This window comes from Dipteris shenzhenensis, chromosome 1 (genome assembly GCF_047967505.1).
Source record: "Dipteris shenzhenensis isolate YYH24624 ecotype China chromosome 1, Dip_SZ_1.0, whole genome shotgun sequence".
Classification (NCBI taxonomy): Eukaryota; Viridiplantae; Streptophyta; class Polypodiopsida; order Gleicheniales; family Dipteridaceae; genus Dipteris; species Dipteris shenzhenensis.
In genome coordinates this window covers 54,982,284-55,008,106 of record NC_141596.1, presented here as the reverse complement: position 1 = coordinate 55,008,106, position 25,823 = coordinate 54,982,284, and the positions used below count along the sequence as shown (strand labels likewise).

The 25,823-nt window shown below is 45.4% G+C and overlaps 1 protein-coding gene across 1 annotated transcript; it reads right to left on the bottom strand.

The window, feature by feature from the left end:
• Positions 1-2,067: 2,067 nt before the first annotated feature.
• Positions 2,068-24,250, bottom strand: LOC147906054 (THO complex subunit 7A-like). The gene is made up of 4 exons (XM_087382885.1): positions 24,081-24,250; positions 23,581-23,948; positions 3,108-3,344; positions 2,068-2,982 (listed from the first exon to the last, which is right to left on the bottom strand). The coding sequence occupies exons 1-4, from the start codon at positions 24,166-24,168 to the stop codon at positions 2,797-2,799; spliced, it is 879 nt and encodes a 292-aa protein (XP_087239011.1). The 5' UTR covers positions 24,169-24,250; the 3' UTR covers positions 2,068-2,796.
• Positions 24,251-25,823: the final 1,573 nt, after the last annotated feature.

Sequence of the window (25,823 nt, the reverse complement as noted above, 5' to 3'; positions counted from 1 at the left end):
CACATCTAAGGCTAGTTCATCCGATCAAGGCTAGGTGAGTCTACTTCTCTAGACTCTAGGGGGTGCTACAACCCACCCCTAGAAAGATCTCAAATTTTTAAGAACGTTAGTTAAGGATAAAGTTGTGAAGTTGCTCTATGTGGCCTTTCTTGGAAGAAGAATTTTGGTCACATTCTCCAAAATCCACAAGCATAGTTGGCACTATGGGAATAGAATCTCAACACCTTGTCCTAAAAGTTAAAAGAAGAGAGTTTGCTTCTAGCATGTAGAAACAAGCATGTAAAAAGGAGTGATATGTAAATTATATGTCACCTCATCCATTTAAAAGAGAGATGCAAAAGGCTAAATGGTATTCATGCAAAGAACTTGAGTGCAAAGCCTATTTTTACAAGAAAAGGATGAGCAAGATAAAGCCAATTTTCAGCTATAGAAGGAGACTACTAGAGGATGATTCTAATGAGTCAAAGTGGTATCTCAACTATGTCATAGAATGGAAAACCAATTTGTCACACCAATTTGTGCTAGGTGCTTGTACTTGGCCTAAAGAGGAATTTAATCTCAATGATCCAACTTGATGATTTGGGATGCTCCATAGTCTTCCAAAAAGGAAACTGCAAAGATGTGTGACAAAACAAATATTTCATGCGAGGGGCAATTTATAAGAACTACTCAGGAGTGAGGAAACTTTTATAAATGTCACAATTATGCTTAATTTGACAAATGAAGATGTTTGGCACCATGACCTTGGCCATATCAACTATATGAAGGCATTTTAAATTGCAACAAAGTGAGGTGCTAAAAGGAAGTGATAGTTGCAAATTTGACAATGACGGCACTTGTAGGGTTTGCATGGAAGATGAAAAGGCCGGAAACTCTTTACAAGAGAAACAAAAACACACAAAGCATTTGCAATTGGAGCTCTCAAAATTTGCAATTTGCTACATGTCCATAAGTATAAAAGATCGACTGCAATATATCATAACACTCATTCATGATTTTAGATGCAAGCTATTTTTGTATCTACTTCAAACAAAGTGCACAAGTTTCCATGGGCACTACCACCTAATGTAGTGGTGTCGCTAAAAGGCAATTTCAGCCTAAAGGTAAAAGCTTTGTAGAATGATCTCCATAAAAAGTACCCCAACTTAGTCAACTTTTTTAAAAATTTACTAAATTCACAAAGGAGAATCAAATTCTCCACTATAATTCTACCTCTAATGAGGTAGAGGTAAAAAATACAAGCCCTTAAAGACTTCAAGAGCATAGCCAAAAAATAATAGGTATATTATCGCATTATAATGTAATCAAGGTAGACAATATTGTCTGTAAGAAGTTAAAGGAAGCTTACATATCTCAAGAGAATGGGGTGACAATAAAACCCTATCAACTATGTCAAGATGAATCAGCTATAGACTAGCTAAAGGAGATTAGTCATCTATGCAAAAGAATTCTCATCTTTCCAAATGTGTGTACTCCATAGGAGAATGCTAGCTTAACAAACCGTTATTAGGGGGGATGGTGACCACAACTATTGACATTATTAAATTTTGTACAACCAAAAGCAAAAAGAATATGTGACTAGGGGAAATGTGGATTGCGCAATATCTCCTTTGAATGCAAAGCTAGGCATGCATGATGAATGGACATCTAAATTTGAACCAAAGGTGCAATATTTTGTTCCTCTTTAGGTGGATTGTTTGTATTAGCTCCTTTTTCTCAAGTTAGTGTTAATGTGTGTACTCCAATTTTCTAATGTAAGGCTCTTTTCTTTGTTATTAAAAAATACATCTTGCTCAAGAACTACCAAGTAGATAAGACTCGTCAAGATAAATGGAAGGCAACAAACATCCACAACAGTAACTATATTCAAAAAAATGCAATGAGCACCTAGCTGGCAAGTTGGCAATTGTGGAACTTGCTACCTCACTTTGAAGAAAGCCACGCAAGTCCAGGGACTAGTCAAGTAGCAATCAAAAGAACTGGTGGCACCGAATAAAATGTAAAAGGCACTGCTCGAGTCACAACTTCAGCTTGAGAAAAAACATGCTTATGTTGAAGGACAATTTGAAACATCACCCACGCTAATAAAATGTCTTCCTCTATTCTTACATGCTAAAAGTGACTGAGGTGAACTTTATTGGTCTCCCAAAAACATAATCTCCATAATACACGTCTCCTCTTTCCCCAAAGTCCTTACCACACACACTACACCATTTCACTTCTGTCTCTCTCATGGCCATACACGACAGAATGTGAGCCACTCCAGTCAATGAGAGAATCCAGCTAGGAAAACAGGTTTCCTGCTTCTAACTCCAAAATTTCACCATTCACTTTCGTCATTTATACCCAAGGTGCATGCTATGCTTCAACAAGTCTCTTTTATGGCGTGCTATTGATCTTGCAATCCTATTTCTTTCAAGCTTTCCATTTTTCTTCTTTCTCCCCTCTCCCAAGAGAATTTTAAAAAATATGTAGCTAGAAGCAAGGTTCAAATCGTTTGCAAAATTTGTTGACCTAAAAATCACATAGTCAAGAAGCTTTGATCAAAAAATAATTGTACCTCACCATTCGTCTTCATTTCCATTTCTCAGCTTCTAACACTGTACACTAGAACTGGTAACCTGTGAGGCCTGGAATGGCGAATCCCAAAGCCATGCTACTCGTTGGATGTGGGCCACATTTCAGTAAACCTGCACCAAGGAGGTTGTTACAATCGCAAAATTCTATGAACCCTTCTGTGAAAAGCCATACACAAAGGAATTGGTGTTGAAAGCTCAACAAGACCACATATGATAATCATGATTGCTGTATCTGCATCGGCTCTGCTGAACCATTATTATCAATTACGGGCTTTGTTACTCCCATCTCTTGTTCAGTTGTTACTTTCTCTCCATTAACAATTTTCTGGTCTTCTGAAATCGACTTATATTCTTCAGATGGGGCCTTCAGTTCATCCTCTATGGTACTTTGCAAATCATCGATCTGCAATTAGTAAACATTTACACTGCGGTCATTCCAATGATAACAAGTGTATTTTATTTCATAAAAAAGTCAAGATCAACAGGTTGCCCTTTACATGCTAAGGAGTAAATGTTAAGATATCTTACCACGTGCAAAAGGAGAGCAAATTGCTTTTTGCGGAGTTCCAAGGTCTTTGAAGCAGCCATGTTCTCAGACTCCAAAGCAGAGAGCTCCCTTGCAAGCTCATCCAAAACTCTCTGTGTTTCTGATCGGGGCGGTTGTGCCCCGATCAACCTTCTAATAGCCTCACATTCCTCCTTATGTTGTCGTTCAACCTTGCTCTCCTCCAACTGTACTTTTAAGTCTTCAATGTCTGCTTGAGCCTATATTGTGGCACCAACATGTCTAGTTTTAGAAAGCAGGCCATAATATCTCGAGCCATTGTTTAAAAGAAACAAGTTCTTAAGAAAAAACTCAGTAGCAGTCCGTCGGAAGACCAAGAAACACGTTCTTCCCATACCTTGATCGCCAAACCTGGAATATTGACTAGCACAAAATTTAGTCAAGAGGCTGATTCCAAACTCTAACGATGTGAGGGGTGTGATATAACACAGCACATATATACTGGTATAGCAACACTCATGTCAAGACTCAACAATGGATCCATATGACAGCACTCCACGAATGGCAGATTCTCTGTACTATTTCCTCACAACAAATCAGATCTAACTCTTGAACTAGGGATCAATCTTGCCTTTGAATAACTTTTGGTTAAATAAAACACTGAAGTTCAGAATTTTTACAAGCCCAAGTTTCCAAAAGATTCAAAACCAGTAAGTAAACAATGAAACTGGAGTAACATTTCAAAGAAAATGTGAATTAAGCACAATCACAAGGTTAAGCACAGAGAAAATAATGAAACATGAAACTTAAAAAGAGAAGTAAAAAGCTACATCTGAGTTTTCACAGATTCCAGAATGTAGTCAGGATGTCACTGCTGGTCTTTCATCATATATATCTGGCTTCTCAAAATCTCTCTCTTTTGATTTTGCCTCGTAAATCTTTGCAACAATTTGATTGAGTGCCATTTGCTCTCTTTCTCTTCCAAGAAAAACTACCTTCTGTTATATATTTTGAAAGCGATACAAAATTAGCTATCCATGAGGCGCTGATAAGAGAAGGAAAAGCTAGCTGCTTATAGATGAATCCAGGAACATGCCCAAACTCATCCTCTACACATAGTGCAGTTTCAATCTCATGATAGTCACTCGTAAGGTTGAAAACCATAACTCCATCACCCATAGCAAGGACTAGCTATTATGACATCCCCACTAACGTCATCAGCTCCCAATAGTCCACAGTATTAACATGTGCTCCCACACATACAAATCCACACACCCACACATACTTGAGCATCCATATATACAAAGGTCTTTGCAGCGATGTTCTATTGGCACTACGAAGGTGAAGGGAAGACTTAGCCGTGACAAAGGCTAGCACTACAGGAAAAGGCTAATCAAGTAGTCCATATTCTCTTCATTCAAGCTACAACTGCTTGTGAAGACGATACAATTGAGCATTTAAGCAAAAAAAAAGGCTTCGACAATCTAGCTGATAGGGCAAAGCACTACTTAAGATAGAAAGAATTTATTGCAATTTCGGCAAGCGGCAACATGGACAAAAACTTCACAAAGCAAGCGGCGACATGGACAAAAATTTCACAAGGTGAAGTTTGCATGTCTGCTATTATGGTAGAAGCATATATCTACAATGTACATGAATCCAGGAACATGCCCAAACTCATCCTCTAAAAACAAAACACATAGATTTAAATCTCATGATTACTTACAACACGCCTATTATTTAACTGACGAGTAGACTAAAATTTACGACTCTTACAATCCCCTCCTCCTTAGAAGAGTTTTATCCTCAAAATGGACACAAATAGCACAAGCAAGTAGGAAAGGGGATGTATATGCAGCCAGATGTGGATGTAGAGAGATCCAACTCGGCTCAACAGATAAGGAAACTCCTGCACTATACTCTTAGGCTGCCACAATGAGTCATGTCTCCTCCTCAACCCCTTTCATTTAATGTAGTATTCAACCAGGCTTTGTTCCTGAGGAGTTTTATCTCTATATCCCAAAATCTTTTCTGATATATATATACTCTATTTGCCCCGATTCATCCATGTGAGGTGATTCTGTAGCAACTGGACGATCTGTTTTTTGAGAAAAGACACATGGAATACATTGTGAATGCTATACCAAAAATGCCTCAATATTCTTCCAGCCACTTATTTACCCTCATCAGATTGAGGATGGTACGCTGTACTAGGGCCAACTTAGTACCCATTTCAAGAAATAACTCCTTCCACAACATAACCATAGATTTAGTATCTATATCACTTAAAGGAGGCCATGCAACATAAATATTTCCCCTTAGAGAGCTTCTAATCAAAGATCAATTTATTAATTTCATCCCTGAGATTAAACTAAGTTATCGACCCCCAAATTAGTAAGATTGAAGCAATGCCAAAATTTATTGGCCCGCCCTCCGCTTCATCACTAATTTGCTACCGCATCGCTTTCTAGCCCCTTCTGCCACCTTCTGGTTCTCGCACCTCCTCCTTCCATTTCTTCTTCCTTCCCGATCGCTCCCTCCGCCGTGATCGCTCCCTCCCTGCCCTTCTTCCTTTCATTCTTTCATTTGTCCTTGCTCTCCACTCCTCCTTTCATTTTTTCATTTCTCGTGCATGCATCCATTCCTGTTAATCTGTCATCATGTTGAGACAAGGGGGGAGGCATCGCTATGAGGGAGAGGGAGACAACAAGAGAGGGGGAATTGAGCGATGGGAGAGAGGGGGAGGGAGGGGGAGACAGCGAGAGAGGAGTGAGGGGCTGAGCACAGTGTGGATGGACAAACATATAAGTGTTGCTTCTATATTTGTCTTTGAGCATAGTCTATTTTCTGGCTTGCACTCGCATGAATGGTTGTGAACTACACGCACGTTGATGAAGCTTGATTCCATAGTGAAAGACTTCCACGTGTAATTCTTGGGCTCGTCTTTCAATCTTCCGTTGCGGGATACCCTCTGGTGGGATTTCATTTTTCAACATGAATTGGAGCCAGAGATACTTGAAGGGGGTGATCAAGAAGAAGCAGAGAGCTCTTATGGGTATAAGGCTCAATTAGAAGAGGATCCATGACCTCTTGAAGAAGAAGATAAGCAGGTGGTTTATATTTCCAACTAGAAAGAAGATCGTTTGAATGTGACACCTTTTACCGCAAAAACAGGTTGCCTGTCGCATTTTGAGTTTTCGACTGGGCCACAACTTCTTCTACAAAGTCGTAAAGCTCGATCTCAGCTTCGCAACGATAACAAATACTCCTAATCCAAGTTATTCATCAACTGTTATCACAAAAATAGTGATTGCTGCTTTTTTTTGGGAGGTGTGACTTCTTTTTTTATCTGCATGCTCTTTACCCACGCCTCCATTGACCTATCTACCACTAGTTCCGCAATAAACAATCAGTTTCCATCTTCATGCAAATAAACATCTAGTCCTAGCATGCACAACATGACCTAAGATATACAATGGTATCAGTTCCACCTAGTTCCTATCACTAGCTATTTAAAATCGGGGTCCTCGACATCTGCCTATCATTTTTGCCCACCCCTCACCTACGGATGTTCATGTCCAGTAGTCTCCTTTTGCTTTGCCTAGGTCGAAAGGAAATAAACCCTTCCTTTTGTACCAGTCACATTGCCTTGAACCACCTACATCCAAGTATATTTGAGTCTCTTGTCCCTGTGTCTTCAAAGGCTGCATCCCATGTTTTAATTTCTCCAATATGCATGCCATCTTCAAATCCAAATTTTCAATTGATTCCTCAAAACCCCAGCCAAGAAAGTCCCGATTGCTAGTGGCTTGTGCATACACATCTCTATTCGGGAACTCTCCATAAGATGCATCATGCATAGAGTCATGTGGCAAAACATCACGTGCTGCCTTTACCTGGTCATCCAAGATTCCTTCATTGCACATGATCTGAAAAGATATATTTCTATCAAAGGCATGCAACTCACAGGCTGTACATCCATAGCATCAAAAGGCATATCCCTCTGAGAACCTTCAGCCCACTGCTCCTGCATTGGAGTTGCTAGAACAGGCTCTGCTACATCATATTGACATAAAACATCATGGCCCAAAAAAGGATAAGCTTTTTTTTTTTTTTTTTTTTTTGTGCAAAAAGTAGTGCTAGTTATATTGCTTGAAAACGAGAGTATAAGAGGGCCTAAAGGCCAGCGGGCTGCAATCGCAAGCTGCAATCGCAAGACGGATACAGCCCGAGGTAACAAAATACTAATTACAAGTCTCTCAGGGCATAATCATCGGAGTGTGGACAAACAGCCACGATGGGGGGGAGTAGTGCCGCTGAAAACTCTGAGTAGAGTGCTGGAAGAACAGCTCTCGATGGTCCCAGTCGCGAAGGAAGCACCGTCTCTTCTCCTTCCCTGCTTGCCTGGGACTCCCCCTGAATCTGATCCCACTGACCCTTGAGCGTGTGAATGATCGTGCTCCACATGTCCGCTAGGGTCTGGGTAGCAGAAGAAGCCTGATCTCCTAAGGTCTGCGCGTATCTGGAAGTCCAGATATGCCAGCCTGCAATACTCCCTATGATCTCCCAAACTGGGTGCCGAGTCATCGCTCCTGCATCTGTCTCTGTCAGATGCCAAGGGAAGCTGTCCATGTATGCCCAGGTGGCCTGCGTGATGAAGAAAACTGGATCCTGCCTAGAGAACTCATAAGCCAAGTGATGTCCCATCTCGGTGCTGCACCAGCAAACGGCTCCCCAAGTGACCGGTCCTAGCTCGGGTGCAGCCCTCACTAAGATCCCCATGACTCCCTTCCACACTGTCTGAGCATGCGAGCAGCTCCAAAGGCAGTGCTTCAGGGACGACTCCTCCTGAAAACACATCTGGCAGTGCCCCTCCTGCCCCATCTGCCTCAGCCAGCTGCCAACTGGTAGCCCCTTGTGGGCCACCATCCAAAGAAAGTAAGAGATCTTTCCAGAGTCTCCAGTCCTGGTCCTGCATAATCAGGGGGTCTATATGCCATGTTTTCCCTTGCAGCCCTATGATGCGAAGGCGCTACCAGGGAAGCTGGGGGTCGATCACGGCCTCTTTGCTTTGGAGACGGCTATCATCGACGACGGAGAAGAAGTGAATCGAGGAGTCCGAGAAAAGGCCTGCAACCACCAAAGGAATGCCACGGGGTGTGAACTGCCCTAGCCAAGGATAAGCAAAGGTATAAAGAGAAGCAAAATGGTTTTTGTGTCAAACACATCAGCATCATAGAGTAAGAAGGCCTCACTGCTCTCGTGCTCTTCATTATCATCCTCATTGTCCTCACACCTTGTTTGCAGTGGCACTACCTCTTCATCAATATGGCGTTGATATGGCACTCGTCTATCTTCAGCTCAGCTTATGTGGAGGCTTCTTGTAAATTGGCCATCATTGTCTTTGCCTCATGGACTAGCAGCACAAATGCATCCCAAGCCTCTACCTCTACATATGTTGAGCATCAGCGGAGGAAGTTTGTGAATGCCTTGGGATTGGAAGAAAGGTGGTGCTCCTACTTTGCACCATTCTTCCTTGTGTATGAGAACCTCGTTTGATCTTTGTTCTTGTTTGAAATTAAAAGTGTGGGTTGTAGAAGTCATGATTGCTACAAGGTGTGTTGATGAAATATATGAGTTGCCGGCCGTTTCCTAGTGTTTGGTGTATGCTTGTGTTAGAGGCCTATCATAAAGGTCACCCACGGTCCTCTGGTTTTTCTCAACAGCAAGTTAGAACTTGACTCATGCTTGCACATATATAAAAAATAACATCAATGAAAGGTGTGTACGAGCACAATATAAAGATTTTTTGGAATGAAGCTTTGCCCCCAAATAGGGCAAGCAATGTAGAAGCCATTATGGCAAAACTACGCAGGCCCATCCCGGCTGTCACTTTCAGAACATTTTCAACCAGCTACCATGCTGTACCCATTCTTGTTTCCATATGAAAAGCACACCTTTCCAGATAGGCGTAGTCATCTAGACTAGACCATTTTGTTGACATAAAGAGCTTTTAGAACAAATTATGATATCCTAGGGTTTCATCAGTTTCCCATAACTGCAATTTTAAAAATTATGCCTTAGATGAGCTATATACCAGTGCCTTTGGCTATTTTCCACGCAACGGAAATAGTAAATGGATAAGGTGTGCGCAAGGGAAGATTAATAGAGAGGAGAAGAAAATACTGTAATTCCAAACTCCAACTTATGTGTCCACAAGATAGTGCTCACATTGCACTAACACCAAACTCAGGAGATAGATAACAGTAGAGTAGTTCAAAAATGCCTCAGAATATATTGCACAAATCTGAGTCAAACACTTTTACAGAAATCTTCCCAGAGATCCCAAAACATGCAGCAGTCCGCTGCCCTGGATGCCCTATGGTGAGCACAAACTCTGCTCCTATTACTGCCCTTGCACTCATTTGGTTGCATGCTCCGTGAGCTTCAGCAACCTTTCATAGTGCACGCAGCCAGCTTGGTCTGTGGCTTTGCCAACCTGCTGTTGGCTTTATCTGCTGGCCTATAAGGCATCTTCTGCAGGCACCTTTTGTTTGTTATCTGCAAGTCCACCTGCCACTTACCAAAGCCTGTTCTTCTACTGTGCCTACCTCTGCCAGCCGGCTTCTTTTGCAGCAGCCTTGTTCCAGCCTGCACATCTCCAGGCACGCTCTAAAAAAACGCTGTAGAAAAGGGGGTAGGGGCAGTAGGAAGAGGATAGAAGAGCAAAAGGGAGAAAGAATGGGGGGGAGAAGGAAGGAGAAGGGATAGGAGAGAGGGAGAGAGAGAGAGAGAGAGAGAGAGAGAGAGAAAGACGTACTAACGTCTGCAAGAGGCCTCACAGGCCTATGAGACAAAGTGCAAATTCAAAAGATACCTCATACAAGCCACTGTGAGGGCTGGAGTAAAGGGTTCACTAAGACCCTTGCTGAAAACTGAAAACTAAAGTGCTAAACTAGTGAAAAAAATACTACAGTAGCAAAGTAACAGAAGAGTGTCAGGTGCTCAGGGCTAGCACTCCTAGTACATGCATCTCAAGCAGGTAGAGCCCCATATGCTGTCACTGGTGCATCTGCATCTACCGACTACCTCACGATCCCCAGCTCTGCTGCATCCATCTCCAGTACTATGAGGGAATCCTCATCGAAACCTAACAGGCCCACTTGTCTGTTCCCAATACGTGCATTGAAGTCACCAAGGAGGAAAGTGTCCCCATGTCTAGAGAACTCTGTGATATCATCATGAATAGTCTCATATGGGATGTGTCCGTCAGTGGTGACCTCTTGCGCATAAGATGATGTGTTTGGGGAAAAGTAACATATTTCAATGAAGGTCAGCTGTGTGTCTAGTAACTGAACACGAATCCACATGTGTTGTGCATGCTCCTCCCTTCGTATCACAAAGAGTGGCCTCAGATGTGATCTGAAGAGAACATCCACACCTCCGGATCGTCGTACCCTAGTGTCCCTCCTCAACTCCCTCCTATGGGCAAACTCCCATGTGTATCCTGTCACTGTGGGCAGCCCTCTCTCTGGACTCTCATGTGTCTCGGTGTAGAAGATCACATCTCTGTTATGATATGTCTCCAAGAACCTATTAAAATGGCAGCGGAAGATGCAAACAAACTGAAATTATAGAGCCACACAGAGAACACTAGAGATAACAAAATGCAGTAAATCAGCCCTTAAACCAGGGCAGCAACTGAAATACAAGATATCTTGAATAAGATAGAAAACAGGAGCTGCTGGTGAGGCTGAACTGAAGCAGAGAAAAAGGGGGGAACACAAGAAAGCTGAAGCCTGAGAGCACGGAGGCAGGAGAAGCCTGAAACGAAGAGGCAGAGGCCTGGAGCGGGGAGGCAAGGGCCCTGAAGAGGCAAGATCTGCTGCGGGAGTGTGGGCAGCCAACTGAGCAGCTGAGAGGGGGCTCTGAGGGGATGGTCAGGAGCAGGCTGTATGCTGTAGCCTTGAGGAGCTGCAAGAAGTGATGGAGGAAATGAAGGGAAGGAGGCCCTTTTATAGGGCAGGCCAGGGGGGGGTAGTCGGCCAGTCTGGCTGGACCGACCAGCCTGGTCGGTCAGGCCAACTGGGCCGACCAGCTGGTCGGCCAGCCTACCCCCTCTGGCCCCCCTTGCTGCATGGGGGCTGGTCGGCTGGCCACGCCTGGAGATGCGGAATCTCAACACCCCCTCTCAGCTCCAGGGTGTGGCACAAGACCCAGAGAGCTGGTATGACGTTGGAGAAGGGGAGGAGAAACAGATTTGGTAAATATGTCGGCGACGTTGTCGGAAGTGGTGCTGAAGAGGAGCACAATGGTACCGTCAAGAACCTTCTCTCGCGTGTAGTGGTACTGAATTTCAATGTGTTTTGTCCGAGCATGAAAAACCGGATTGCGAGCAAGGGCAATATAGCTTTGATTGTCACAAAAAAGTGTGGTAGAAGTGGATTGCTGAAAACCACAATCGAGAAGAAGGCGCCGAAGCCACACAGCCTCACAGGTGGCACTACACATAGCCCGATACTCAGCCTCGGTGGAAGATAGGGCGACCGTGGGTTGGCGTTTACTGGACCAGGAGATAGCCGCAGAGCCAAAGGAGAAAACATAGCCCGTGGTAGAGCGGCGAGAATCGGGGTCGCCAGCCCAATCGGAGTCACTCCAACCTCGGAGAGTGAGCGGGGAAGGAGAGGAACCACCGGCAGCATAAAAGAGCCCGAAAGTAGAGGTCCCCTGAAGATAGCGGAGGAGACGTCGAGCAGCTTGCCAATGAGAAAGCGAAGGGGTTTGCATGAAGGTACTGAGGGTGCCGACAGAGAAGCCGAGATCCAGTCGAGTGTTAAGTAGCCAAAGAAGAGATCCAACAAGCTGGCGGTAGAGGGAGGCATCAGGATAAGCAGTGGACCCAGAAGCAGAGAGTTTAGCGTTGGGATCCATGGGAGAGGTGATGGGCCGACAGTCAGCCATGTGGAAAGTTTCGAGGAGCTCTTGAACATAGCGTTGCTGAGAGACAAAATACCCCCTCTTAGTCTGCCAAATCTCAAGACCCAAGAAAAAATGGAGAAGGCCCATATCCGTCATCTCAAATTCAGTTTGAAGAGCAACTTTAATGGCAAGGATATGATTGGTATGACTCCCGGTGAGGATTAAATCATCCACATAAAGAATGATGAAGGTATGAAGCTGTCCTTCATGAAAAAGATAAAGATTGGGATCAGCCAGAGAGCGAAGAAGTCCTTGGCGGCAGAAGAAGGTATCAATACGCTGATTCCAGGCCCGAGGAGCTTGCTTGAGACCGTAGAGAGCCTTGCGAAGGCGACAGACCATGAAAGGAGAACGAGAATCAATGAAGCCGGGCGGCTGATCCACATATACCTCTTCATGAAGATCACCATTCAAAAATGCAGATTTGACGTCCATTTGAAAGATGGGCCACTGATGGTGGGCGGCAAGAGCGAGGATCGTGCGGATGGTGCTCATCCGAGCGGTAGGTGCAAAGGTCTCCCCATAGTCGATGCCGGGTCGTTGGGCATAGCCTTTAGCCACCAGCCGAGCTTTATACTTGTCGACAGAACCATCAGAGGCGTATTTTGTTTTGAAAATCCACCGGACACCAATGACGGAACGATGTGAGGGACGAGGGACAAGGTCCCAGGTGTGGTTCCGAAGAAGAGCATGAATTTCCGCTTCCATAGCCTGTTTCCAATGAGGCTGGGCCAGAGCCTGAGGAACGGTAGTGGGCTCACGAGTGGCGAGGATGCGAGACATAAGGGCATAATTGACATGAAGGGGATCAGAAGAGGACGGTGGGAGATGGCGATGAGAGCGACGAGGCCCATCATCAGGGGGTGGTTCGAAGTAGGGATCCTCAAGACCGGAGGAGCGGAGAGTATCAATGAGCCATCGCGAAACACGTACCGAGCGGGGTTCCAAAGGAGGAGCAGACGAGGGTGGAGCCGGAGAAGGAGGCGGAGGAGAGAGAATAGGAGGTGATGTACCGGGGGACGAGGCAGGTGGAGGGAGAGAGGGCTCCGGGGCATCGGACGGATCTCCAAGAATAGGAGGAGAGTCGGAGGATGTCGGAAGGACCTGCTCGTCGAAAAGAACATCCCTGCTCACGGAGATAATGCGGCGGCGAGGATCATAGAGGCGATAGCCAGTGGAGACGGAGTTGTAGCCTACGAACAAGAGCTTGTGGGACTTAGGATTAAGCTTTCCACGATCAGATTTAGGAATATGAACATAAGCATCACAGCCAAATACTCGAAAATGGGAAACATCGGGCTTAGATCCATAGTAAGCTTGATAAGGGGTCATGCCTGGGACTGTTGATGTCGGAGAGCGGTTAAGAGTATGGATGGCGGTCATCATGGCCTCGGCCCAAAGAGACTGAGGGAGTTGACTGTGAGTGAGCATGGTCCGAGCCATTTCAACACCGGTACGATGTTTACGTTCAACCACACCATTATCAGAAGGGGTACCTGTGTTGGCAAATTCCCGTTTGACACCATGACTACTCAAGAACCGATCAAACTCGAGAGAGGTGAATTCACCACCTTTATCAGCATGAAGAATTTTGAGGGAGTGATTGGATTCTTTTTCCACCATGGCTAGCCAGGTCTGGAAACGACTGAAAGCCAGATCCTTGTGGGAAAGAAAATAGATCCAAGAGTAGCGACTGAAATCATCAACAAAGAGCATGTAGTACGAGGCTCCCCCAAGGGACATAATCTGCATAGGGCCACATAGGTCGAGGTGAACAAGACCAAGCGGAACAGTGGCACGGCGAGAGGCATGATGAGCGAACGGCTCGCGATGTTGTTTGCCCAATATGCAAGAGGGACAGAGACCTTGGCGAGTGCCGACGTTAGGGAGGCCGAGGACAAGCTGATCACGGAAAGCACGATGAAGAGCATCAATGTGTAAATGACCAAACCGATAATGCCAAAGGTCGCCAAGAGAGGTTCCTGTAAGGGAGGGAAGGGCAACAAGCTTGTAGATACCATTAGTAGAATGGCCGCTCCAAACCGGCTGTCCGGTGGCACGATCGCGGATGGTGACAGAGGCTGCTTCAAACTCAACTTTCATATTGTTTTGACAAATCTGATGAACCGAAAGGAGATGAAAGCCGAGAGACGGAACATAAAGAACACGAGAAGAGTGTTTACCCCCTTTGCCATCAGGAATAATATCAAGAGAGCCCTCTGAATGAACAGGAATAGAGTGCTTATCGCCGATGCAGACACGACCAGAATGAGGAGTGAGATCCTGGAGCAGTGAGGAGGAGGGGGTCATATGCCGAGAGGCCCCACTATCAACAATCCATTCACGAGCATCGGAGCTATGGAGAGCCAATGACTCTGCTGCAGGAAGGGGGACCGAATTCAAGAGCTCAAGGTGAACAAATGCAGGAGTAGGGGTAAGGGAAGCATCAGCCGCAGCGGCCAGAGGTGCGTCAGCTCGTTTGTGTTTGCGGTATGGACAATTGCGCCAATAATGGCCAGGAGTGCCACAGTGATTGCAATTACCTTTGGGAGCAGGACGGTCACTGGAGGGATCTGAAGGAGATGAGTTATTGGCAGAGGACGGGGCATTCTTGGATCGTGATTTGGGACGATGGGCCACAAGAGCCTCAGAAGAACCATCAGAGGTTTTAGTGAACTGTTCTTCCTGATCCATCATCATGGGGACAAGTTCCTCCCAAGTGATGGTGCTGAGGCGGCCAGAGGTAATAAGAGAAGAATAGAATGCGGGATGTCCTGATGCATGCTCTGCATTTTGTTGATGTGGTCCCGTATGGAAGGAGAAGTAGTTGGATCGAGGCGACGAAGCTGAACTTCCAAGGAAATACGTTTCATGGGAGTGACGCGAAGATACATGCCATCAAGAAATTCCCAAATAGCACGTGCAGAAGTAAGATGCTTGATATGATTGAGAACCCCTGGTTGACAATTGAGAAAGATGAACGAGCGTACACGAGCATTCAATTTATCCCAGATAAGAGAAGCATGTGGCTCCTCCTCAGGTGACGGACGAGGGATCCCGGGATCAACAAACTCAGCAAGATCATAAGATTCCAATACAGACGCCATCTGAATTTTCCAAAGAGAATAATTGGTCCCATCTAACTGCCGAGCATCTGGAAATGTAGGAAGAGTGGGAATACGTATAGGCTTGTCAGACTCTTGAAAGAAACTGGACATAGGGGATACGCGAAGATCCGGAGTAGAATCCTTTGTTTCATCAGCCATAACTGAAAACAGGGAATGGACAGCAACAAGGGGCTGAAGAGAACGGGGCTGGTGAAAAGATCAAGGTCTAGAACAGGGCCAATCTCAACAATCGAACCCAAAGATCAAGAGCCAATAAGTTCTGCCAAAAAAACCCCTGAATAAAGTCGTACGGGTGAAGACGGGAGCCGACCCGATGCGCGATGAAGGAAGGGGGGGAGAGGCTCTTGATGAAGCAATAGGCTGCTATTGATAGCCCGGGGTACGGGAAGGAAAAATAAAAAATATATATATTAGGGAGGGGAGAAGGGAGGGGAGAAGAAAGCTCTGTAGTCAGTGGAGGACAAACTTCTTCAACTTCATCAATATAGAAGTTCCCAGATCAGAGAGTAACCTGGTGCTCTGATACCATATTAAAATGGCAGCGGAAGATGCAAACAAACTGAAATTATAGAGCCACACAGAGAACACTAGAGATAACAAAATGTACCACCACTGATCTGCTGTAAATCAGCCCTTAAACCAGGGCAGCAACTGAAATACAAGATATCTTGAATAAGATAGAAAACAGGAGCTGCTGGTGAGGCTGAACTGAAGCAGAGAAAAAGGGGGGAACACAAGAAAGCTGAAGCCTGAGAGCACGGAGGCAAGAGAAGCCTGAAACGAAGAGGCAGAGGCCTGGAGCGGGGAGGCAAGGGCCCTGAAGAGGCAAGATCTGCTGCGGGAGTGTGGGCAGCCAACTGAGCAGCTGAGAGGGGGCTCTGAGGGGATGGTCAGGAGCAGGCTGTATGCTGGAGCCTTGAGGAGCTGCAAGAAGTGATGGAGGAAATGAAGGGAAGGAGGCCCTTTTATAGGGCAGGCCAGGGGGGGTAGTCGGCCAGTCTGGCTGGACCGACCAGCCTGGTCGGTCAGGCCAACTGGGCCGACCAGCTGGTCGGCCAGCCTACCCCCTCTGGCCCCCCTTGCTGCATGGGGGCTGGTCGGCTGGCCACGCCTGGAGATGCGGAATCTCAACAGAACCCCCTTGGGTCAGACTATAGGGTGCCATTACAATTCCACACTCCCATTCTCAATTTGTTTTGCATACTCGCCCCATCGTTCAGACGCCGTCATGTGCTGTCCCCTTCTCCTGCATCTCGTGCTTCTTTTTCTTCCCTCTCTCGAATGATCACCCTACCATCTCTGTAAACTGCCCATTTCCCCTCTTGTCTTGCAGCCATCACCCGTACCATTCCTTCCCTTCTATGCTCCTACTGTAGGAGTGTAAGATCTTCATCTAGAAAAATATTGGTCCCCCTTCAATGCTGCCCGTGTACGCATAAGGATGGATCTATCTGTGGTTGTTCTTAACATTACAACCAAAGGCCTCATCGGTGCATCTACTTTACCCACTCTCCAGGCTAATTCACAAGTGAGCTTTACTCCCATCTTGTCAAAAAGGATTTTGGCATCTGACATGGAGCTATCACCTACTGTTAGGCCTCTATAAACCTAGATGAATCCAGGAACATTCCCAAACTCATCCTCTACAAACACAACATAGTGCAGTTTCAATCTCATGATAGTCACTCACAAGGTTGAAAACCATAAACTCCATCATGCATAGCAAGGACTAGCTACTATGACATCCCCACTGACGTCATCAGCACCCAACAATGGGTGTAGACCATAGTATAAAAATATGCTCTCACACATACAAATCCACACCCCTTGAGCATCCATTTATACAAAGTCTTCGTACTAAGTTTCTATCGGCACTCCGGAGGTGAAGGGCAAACTCAGCCATGACGAAGGCTAGCACTAAAGGAGAAGGCTAATCAAAAGGTAGTCCAAAATCTCTTCAATCAAGCTACAATTGCTTGTGAAGTCTAAACGTTTTCATTTTAGTCTCTCCCCAACGAGCATCTAAATCTAAATCTAGCTGATGGGGCAATGCACCATTTAAGATAAAAAGAATTATCACAATACCTACTGTTAGGCCTCTGGCCAGCACATTCAAAATCTTACTACCCCGTTGTTTTTCTTCCTCAAGTGTTTCAGCAATGAGCTCCCTTTTCGTTGGTGTTGTGTCTTTCTTTAGTACATCTTTCCATGCAAGCATATCTGCTTTCCCCTTCGTGATTTGTTGTATGAACTCAGCATGTTTCCCTTGTACCATTGTTTGCAAAGTTGAAATTTCCTTTTTGAGCTGTTCATTCTTTGATTTCAGCACATCAATGATCTTGCACCCTTCCTCTGACGTCCCCTTTGCATTTTTGAGCTGTTGCATTTGTTCTTTAATGGTGTTCAGCTCCTTGTTTAAAGGTGGCTGAAACTCCCCTTCCTCCCAATGTGCACTTGCCTTCAGTTTGTCATTCTCATCTTGAGGGGCAGCAACATGGGCTCCCAATGTCTCAATTTTAGAGGTCAAATTACTGGTTTTTTTACCTAGAACACAAGTCATGTCCTACAGCATTTTACCTTCTTCACATGTCCATTTGGTTTGCATCTCCTCTTGCCATTTCTTCATTTCATCTTGCATTTGGGCTCGGAGGTTTGAGAGCTCATCTTCTCTAGTCTCTCTCAGCTTCTTGCATAGGCATTCAATTTCTGTGTCTTGCATCTTACATATTTCCTTGAGTGTTAATATGCAAGCCTTGGCACTCGGATCTTCTATTTTCTCCGCCTTCGTCCAGATGAGGCTATACTTCAGATCCTTCTCACCCCTTGTTATTCTGGTTTGGTGAGCTCTCTTTTGTCTCCATAATGGCAGCCTTTCTTGATCCTTTCTTGAGTTGTCTGATAGTCTTCTTGCAAGTACAGGTTCGATGTATATTGAGAGGGCTGAGGAGATGGTAAGCGGGCCTTGAGGTCTTGAGGGGGCTGGCCAAGGTCAGCCTTGATGTCTAGCAGCCGAGAGAGAGAGAGAGAGAGAGAGATTAACGTCCATGGAAAGCCTCATGGGCCTATGGACAATGTGCAAAACACACCAAAAAGGGGAAATAACTCATACAAGCCACAAAGGGCGTGCTAAGGGCTGGAGAGAGAGAGATTGGGGGGGAGAAAGAAAGAAAGAAAGAAAATTTATTAAAGTCTTTGAAAGACCAATGGGTCTATGAGACTGTGAAAAATCTTGATACAAACAAGCTGTGTAGGTTGGAAGTAGGAGGAAGGAGAAGGGAGAGTAGATAGGATTAGATGTCACATCAAAAGTACATAGCACATGAGGGGAGGGTACTTATATAGTACCTCCGTATCCCCTTTGACCTTTCTAATTTCCAAAAAACCCCAAGTACTAATAATCCTAACCGCCACTAACTTAACCAGCTTTTGGCCTTCATTACAACCATCCCTACTCAATATAATTTTGTCCTCAAAATTGCAAGTGATGATTAAATTCCAAAACTCCCTGTTGTAGATTAAACATGCTCCAGCATGCAGGCCACCTGGGTCAAAAGGAAAAGTATGATAGTTCTTTGCCCTAGATGTTGTGGCTGTTGGAAAGGTCACCTCCCCATTTGTAAGCCCCCATATGAGGAGACATTGGGGGGGGGGGGGCAGGGGGGGGGGGTGAAACTGGGTCCTAAGGGATGGCCACATGGGCAGCAGCTTGTTTGGAGCAAGCACCAAATGGCGGCATTGCTTGTGGGCAGGTATATGACCTGCAACATAGCTTGGAAGTGGCACATCAGAGATGGCAGGTGGAGAAGGCCTGACTACACAGGCTGGTTGGGCTGGATACAGCCAGCCAACCAAGCCTGGTTGAAGGGCCAAATGAAGGCTGGAACCTGCATGACGAAATGGGGAAGTCAGCCCCAGTTTTGGAGCCCTTAAAGGGCTGATTTTGCAGCACACTGGTCGGTGGCCTGTTTGGGTCAGCCAGAATGATGCTGCTGGTCAGTTCCCTTGAAGGGCCTATAAAAGGAGGGCCTCCAGCCCTCATTTATTATCTTCTGGAGCAGCAAAAGACAAGCATTCAGGAGCAGCAGGAGACCTACTCTTGGAGGCTATTCCTGGAGGACCAAGAGAGAAGGAAGAGCTGCAGACTGAGCTTGGAGGGCTGCCTACCTAGGCTGACACACAGAGCAGCAAGGTTGAGAAGATCATTCTAGACAAAAAGTCTACAGACGCTCAAGGTGGAGCATGCGGGCTCGAGTCTAGAGATAGCTGGCAGATAGGAGGAGTACCTTGTGGTAAGATCAGAGGACCACACCATTGGTGGGACTCTGGATCTCTCTCTTTTGTATTGTGTCCATAGCTTTTGGACAGAAATATATGATTTTGGTGGTTTCTCTATCTGGCTGGTTCATTGTCTATTGATGAGTCTACACATCTATTCTATGCACATAAGTTTAAGAAGTTTGTGATTCCACACCCCACACCACACTGTGTGAGCTCCTGGGTTATTCTATCAGTCTTCCGCTGTCCGTACCCTTTGTTGGGTAATTTCTAACAGTGGCACCTCCTGAGTCAAGCAAGCATTGATCCCACCTAGCATGCTCATCATCAAGACACTCCACAATTACATAGCCATTACTTGTCTCCATGGAGTCCGCTTTGCACACCTCTTTATGCCTTGCTGTCCCCTTTTGCCTACATTGGGAGCATTCATTGTTTTTCCATATACTCACTGCATCTCTGGCTATGTTGTCTTGCCCAAATGCAATAAACTGAAAATCATCTTCATTATAGCTGCTATATTTAGGCTCAAACAATTCCAGAAATTCTTGTGCTTCCTCAACATTCTAGGGATCTTCAGTCCTCACATATAAGGCCTTCAACCCTGGGCTGTACCACTGTAATTTCCTTCTAACCATGACACCCATGAGGTCTTTGAAATCTGCCCATGTGCAGGGCTTCCAATACGAAATCCTCATCTTCAGCCAAGTGTGGGCATGGTGCATGCCATCATAAAGAATCTTGCTATCCTTCCCAAGCTGAGAGCCATTCTTCCCACTTATTGGGATTCTTGGTTTCTCCTTCGAATCTGTGGTCTGTCAAAATATCGGTTAAGTGTCTACCACACTCTTGTCCAACCAGGCCCCTAGCATAGTGTAAGAAAGACAAGTTATCCCTGACCATAGATAATAGGACCACATAGACATGGTGCTGATTTGACTAGGCAACAACAATGTCCCAATCAGCCCACAAACTCATGCACATATTGGGCATATGGCATCCTTCCACATAAATCTGTCCAGGCTGCATTTGCTGTCCAGGCTGCATTTGAGGTGGTCTGGACTCTATGTAGAGCCTCCTATTTGATTGAGATCGGCACCAACTCCTCTTGCATGCATTGTGCTGAAATAGAGCAGAGAGGGACAGGCTCTCCCAAAAGCATCCAGATGAGGTTGGGATGTGCCAAATGGCGGTAGTGAATACCGGCCTCTATCCCTTGTAGATAACTCGAGGATATCACCCATTGGGTGTCACTGATGGGAGTCTCTGGCTGAAGTTCCCCATGGGCAAGATCATAGTAGGCTGCTCACTAATAAACTTTCCAAAGATGGAAGGCTCCGGCTGGTTGTGTAATAAATACTCGGCCTATTGCCCAAAATGTATCTTGTGTGGGGTTGCAGTAAAATCCCCATGCATTAGTATACCTTGGTGCTCTCCTGACAAGGATGTAGCATTATCATGCCCTATGAGATCACCACCTTTGCAAAGAAGCTGATTGCCTTTGCCTTTTGTGATCCTCAACTTTTGTTGTGACAAGTTTGCCTCATCCCCAACTATGGACTTACCTTGGTCTCCTACAATAGCACTTCGATGTGCAGCTTTTCCATCAGGTCGCATATCTGGATTCTGCATTATTTTGGTGCTATGCAGTATAATACTGCAGGGGATGGTAACTGTTTAGACCAATGTGGTTGTGCAAGGGCTGCTCGCCATCATGTCCATTTTCTCAAGTGTCATAACAGCCATCGTCATTTTGCTGTCCATTGTCTTCAAAATTTTGGCTGCCATTTTCAGGTTTTTATACCTAGATGAATCCAGGAACATTCCCAAACTCATCCTCTAAAAACACAACATAGTGCAGTTTCAATCTCATGATAGTCACTCACAAGGTTGAAAACCATAAACTCCATCATGCATAGCAGGGACTAGCTACTATGACATCCCCACTGACGTCATCAGCGCCCAAAAGTGGGTGTAGACCATAGTATAAAAATATGCTCTCACACATACAAATCCACACACCCACACATACTTGAGCATCCATTTAAACAAAGTCTTCGTACTGAGTTTCTGTCGGCACTCCGGAGGTGAAGGGCAGACTCAGCCATGATGAAGGCTAGCACTAAAGGAGAAGGCTAATCAAAAGGTAGTCCAAAATCTCTTCATTCAAGCTACAACTGCTTGTGAAGTCTAAACATTTTCATTTTAGTCTCTCCCCAACGAGCATCTAAATCTAAAAATGTCATTTTCAGGTTTTACTGTAAAAATGTCATAACAGCCATCTTCCTTTTTGGGGACCATACAATGTTAGATACTCACCTCCACCTCTAAATGCCTAAAAGTATCAAGTGTAAGCGCATCCAAGTCCTTACCTTGCTGGTCAACATCTCCATCTTGATTTCCATCATATATGAGCTCATCATTGCTAGGCTCATCATCTATCTTTTCACCCATCAGGTCTGCTTCATTGTCACTGACTATGTAGGCTTGTTCCATCACCTGGCATATAGGTATTTCTCCCATTAGTATGCTGAGCTGCCGGGGCCTCATCTGGAGCAATGTATTGCTTCTACAAACTGATATAACAGCCCTTCTCTTGCTCTCCATTTTTGCTTCCATCAAGTGGGATGCTGTTTTTTTGAGCAGCTATCCCCACAAAACCCTTTTGCATTTGTAGCTGTAATCGCTTGAACATAACTAGATTCTTGTCCTGCATACAGAGGCATCTTCAATGGCTTTGAAACATGATTTGGCTGCGTACTACAGGGAGGCGTGGCATGGCTGGGCTGCATTACCAGCATTGGCAAATTAGATATAGGGGCTAGGAGAGCAGAAGGGAGCGAGAATAAGGGGGAGAAGGAAAGAGAAGGGAGAGAGAGAGAGAGAGAGAGAGAGAGGTGAAGGAGACAAAGAAAGAGAGATTGGGGGAGTGTGTGTGTGTGTAGGCTGAAGTAGGAGCGAGGAGGGAGAGTAGACAGGATTAGATGTCACATCAAAAGTACAATGCACATGAAAGGAGGGTACTTATATAGTATCTCCTTATCGCCTTTGACCTTTCTATCTTCCAAACAACCCCGAGTCCTAATAATCCTAACCCCCTACTAACTTGACCAGCTTTTGGCTTTCATTACAAACAGGCTTTTGGATGCTCCAAGAAGTCCTGCAAATGTTGCTGTACTTCACGCCCTGCATGCTGCTCACAGGTTTGCTCTCTTCCACTATAACAGTGGACTATGTGGCAGCCTATATTGGTGCCCACGTGGCTGTATTGTGGAAGATTCCCTCCACATACCTAATGCTCGCACAATAGACTCTCATGCTCCCCAATTCTATATTTGCACCATGTCCCTGTGCTCTCCTCATATGGGGCATTGCGAGTGGGACAATGGACCCTAAATTTCCAACATTGAAGAGATTAACTACTACGAGATCCCCACAAACACCATCAGCTCCAAAAGGGTGGTTATATGATACAAGTAGCGTGTGCTCCCACACAGACTCTTATGCACACACCCATGCACACATGAGCATACATTTATACAACAGTTTAAATGTGCACTATGGATGTGAACGGCAGACTCATCCGTGACTAAGGCTAGCACTAGAAAGGACGTATGTAACGACCTATAACATAAGCCCCAAACAGGTGATAGAGTTAAGAAAACATACACTGCAACTGTTTGATGTACCTCATTTTCACGAAATATAGTTTATATATACCTTCATAAGATATCCAATCTTACAAATCAATTTTTTGGTAAAACGAGCCAAAGAACAAAGGAGAGAAAGAAGAGCAGGGATGTAAAAGAGACATGAAGAGTAAAAGAGAAATATTTAATTTTTAAAAACTTAGTAAGCAAGTCTAAGCTTATATTCTCATCGTTACCCATTTTGTCATTTTGGAACGTAAGTTTACATGCTTTTACTTTTCTCTAGAATGCAGGATAATTCTCTTTCTATGAGAAATGCACTAACGCTATTAGAGCCTGAGAAAGCTGGTTTTCGCTCGTGGAAAGGCATGAGCGTTAACAAAAAAAAACAATTTTGACAAGGCAATATAGTTCTGCCGCTAATCCGAATTACACTGACATTCTCTCCGCAAGTGCTGGGATACCTGTACAATTTGTTGAGAAAGTTCCGCTTGCAACTCTTTGAAGCATTCTTGCTCCCGCCGATTGGCATCAATCACTACCTTAGTTTTCAGCAGAGGAAGCTCAAACGTACTCAGTTCCTGCAAAAATGATCTGTACAGCTTCTCACAATCTGCAAAATTATCAGCGTCCTTCTCCACTTCGCTTGCAAACGCAACAAACTTCTTGAGCAACTTCTTCAGAGGAGGCTCCCCTCTAGTGGTGGTGGTGCGAGTAAGCAGGCGCTGCCTGATCACCGCATCGTCTTCAGTAGGGCTGATGGCGTAGTGGGCAGAGACTTCTTCTCTGGCGGTGGTAACCTTTCTGCGCTTGGGTGCAGACTGATTATTAGCTGCATAAGAAGGGATAAACAAAGATGAGCAAAGTGGTTGGAAGCGATGCAAAACAAAATATATCAAAAGGGAAGGAGAAAGAATTGAATGGAAGTGAAAATGGCTATGAGAAGGGTGAAGGAGGGTCTTACAAGGACGGGAAGCAGAATCAGGGGCGATGGTTGGAGGTCTGGAAGATGGAGGCTGGGGTTGTGCAGCTGCTGCAGCATCCATCACCATGGCCGAGGAGAACAAGCTCCACAACCAGAAGAAGCAAATGGAGTTCAATGTGGGTATTGGAGCTCTTATTAAGAGTGTTCACATGGAGATCAATGTGGTTATCGGAGCTCTTCTTAAGAGTGTTCCAACTTCATATACTACACCCGTCCATCTTCGCCCATGGTACATTGAATGCATCTGCTCCACCTCCTTAGACTGGACTTCGGCACGCAATCTTGCCAACCACTGGTGGTCTCGTCTATAACCACACCTACTTTGGGCGCCCGTGCGTGCGAAAGCAGCCTCGGTTGACTAATCGATCACACCATGATTTGATGCAAATGCAAAGCTCGTCCAACACCCCCAAGCCCCAGCCCCCCCCACGGATGAATGTCTTTCATGGGAGTGCAAAAGCTAGTATCTTCCCATGACAAATCTAATCAAACGTCCGCTGCATTTATGATGACTGCTGGGCTAAGGACATTGGTGTGAACACGAGAGGCAGTAGCCAAGCCTGATTTTGAGAGGCTGAGCGACTAAATCGAGCATTTGTCTGTTATGGAGTTTTGATGTGGTTAGCTCCAGGCCCCGGAGCCTGAGGCAAGTCCCGCAAGCCTCAGCCGTCAGGGCCTTGGCATCTTCCTACTCCCTCCTTGTTTATTGGCACAAGTGGTCCACACTTGAGGTGACGTTGAATACACAAGGTGGGGGAAAAGACTAAGACTTCTCCATGAAAATACCGGTGGGTGTAAGTGCCACATACAAAAAAGTCGGCTCTTGAAACAAGAACAAATGGAATGAACCCTCCTCACTAAGTGATATCTTGTCTCACAAAAGCCTCCAGACTCTTCTTAATCATTCTTATTCAACCTTACGAGTATACAGACTATCATGGCGCTCAAGGCAAGTCATCCCTTATGGTCTAATGACATGGAAAAGGGGGATGAAAAGGATGGGAGAGTGCATTTTAAATCTAATGGCTTCTTCACAAGCGTGGAGGAGATCCAGGAGGTTCGAGGTTGCGGGGCTAATTTTGGCTTTTGATGGATCCTGAGAGGAAGATGATGAGATACCTAGGCTAGCAAGTAGGCATTGACATTTTGGTAGAGCATTAGTTTTGCCTGATCCCAGACAGTGTTAGGTGGAATCTCTTGTACTAGAGCTCTGCCAAACTCTCGCTAGTGGGACGAGCACTAGTGGTGAACTTGGTACTCCTAGCCACGGCCTGGTACATTGACTCATGTTGGTGTTTTCATTGAGGTTGCACGCCGCTTAGTACGGAACTTCCTCTGGTCGAGATTAAATGGCATGTGTAACACTACAGCCAGGGTGGCCTAGTAAACAATGATTTTTTCCAAGGCGCAGGGTGGACTAGGTATTATAGAACCAGAGATGGAGAGTAGATCCTTTTGGGCAAGTTGAAAGTGAGAAGCCTCACCCAGGAGCAGAACCCTAGAAGCTCCTACTCTAGCGGGGGATTCTTGGAAATATTTTGTGCACAGGTGGGTAGTGGGAATAGTCCTACAGGCTCCTTGCTCGTGCACTGTTTGGATTTTGCTACCCCTGTGCTACGTACCCTTTGTAGCTCCCCTTCTACTTCAACGGTCCTTCCACCTATAGCATGGACTCATAGGTCCCTTAAACCTTTACCTTTATTTTTAGTTACCTTCATTTAT

What these genes read in the sequence shown, in the direction of transcription:
- LOC147906054 (XM_087382885.1), bottom strand. Translation starts at nt 24,168, where the DNA reads ATGGTGATGGATGCTGCAGCAGCTGCACAACCCCAGCCTCCATCTTCC. An exon ending in TGATTCTGCTTCCCGTCCTT is followed by an intron (nt 23,949 to 24,080) that starts GTAAGACCCTCC and finishes CTTCTTATGCAG; the next exon opens with CTAATAATCAGTCTGCACCC. An exon ending in TTTCTCAACAAATTGTACAG is followed by an intron (nt 3,345 to 23,580) that starts GTATCCCAGCAC and finishes GCCACAATATAG; the next exon opens with GCTCAAGCAGACATTGAAGA.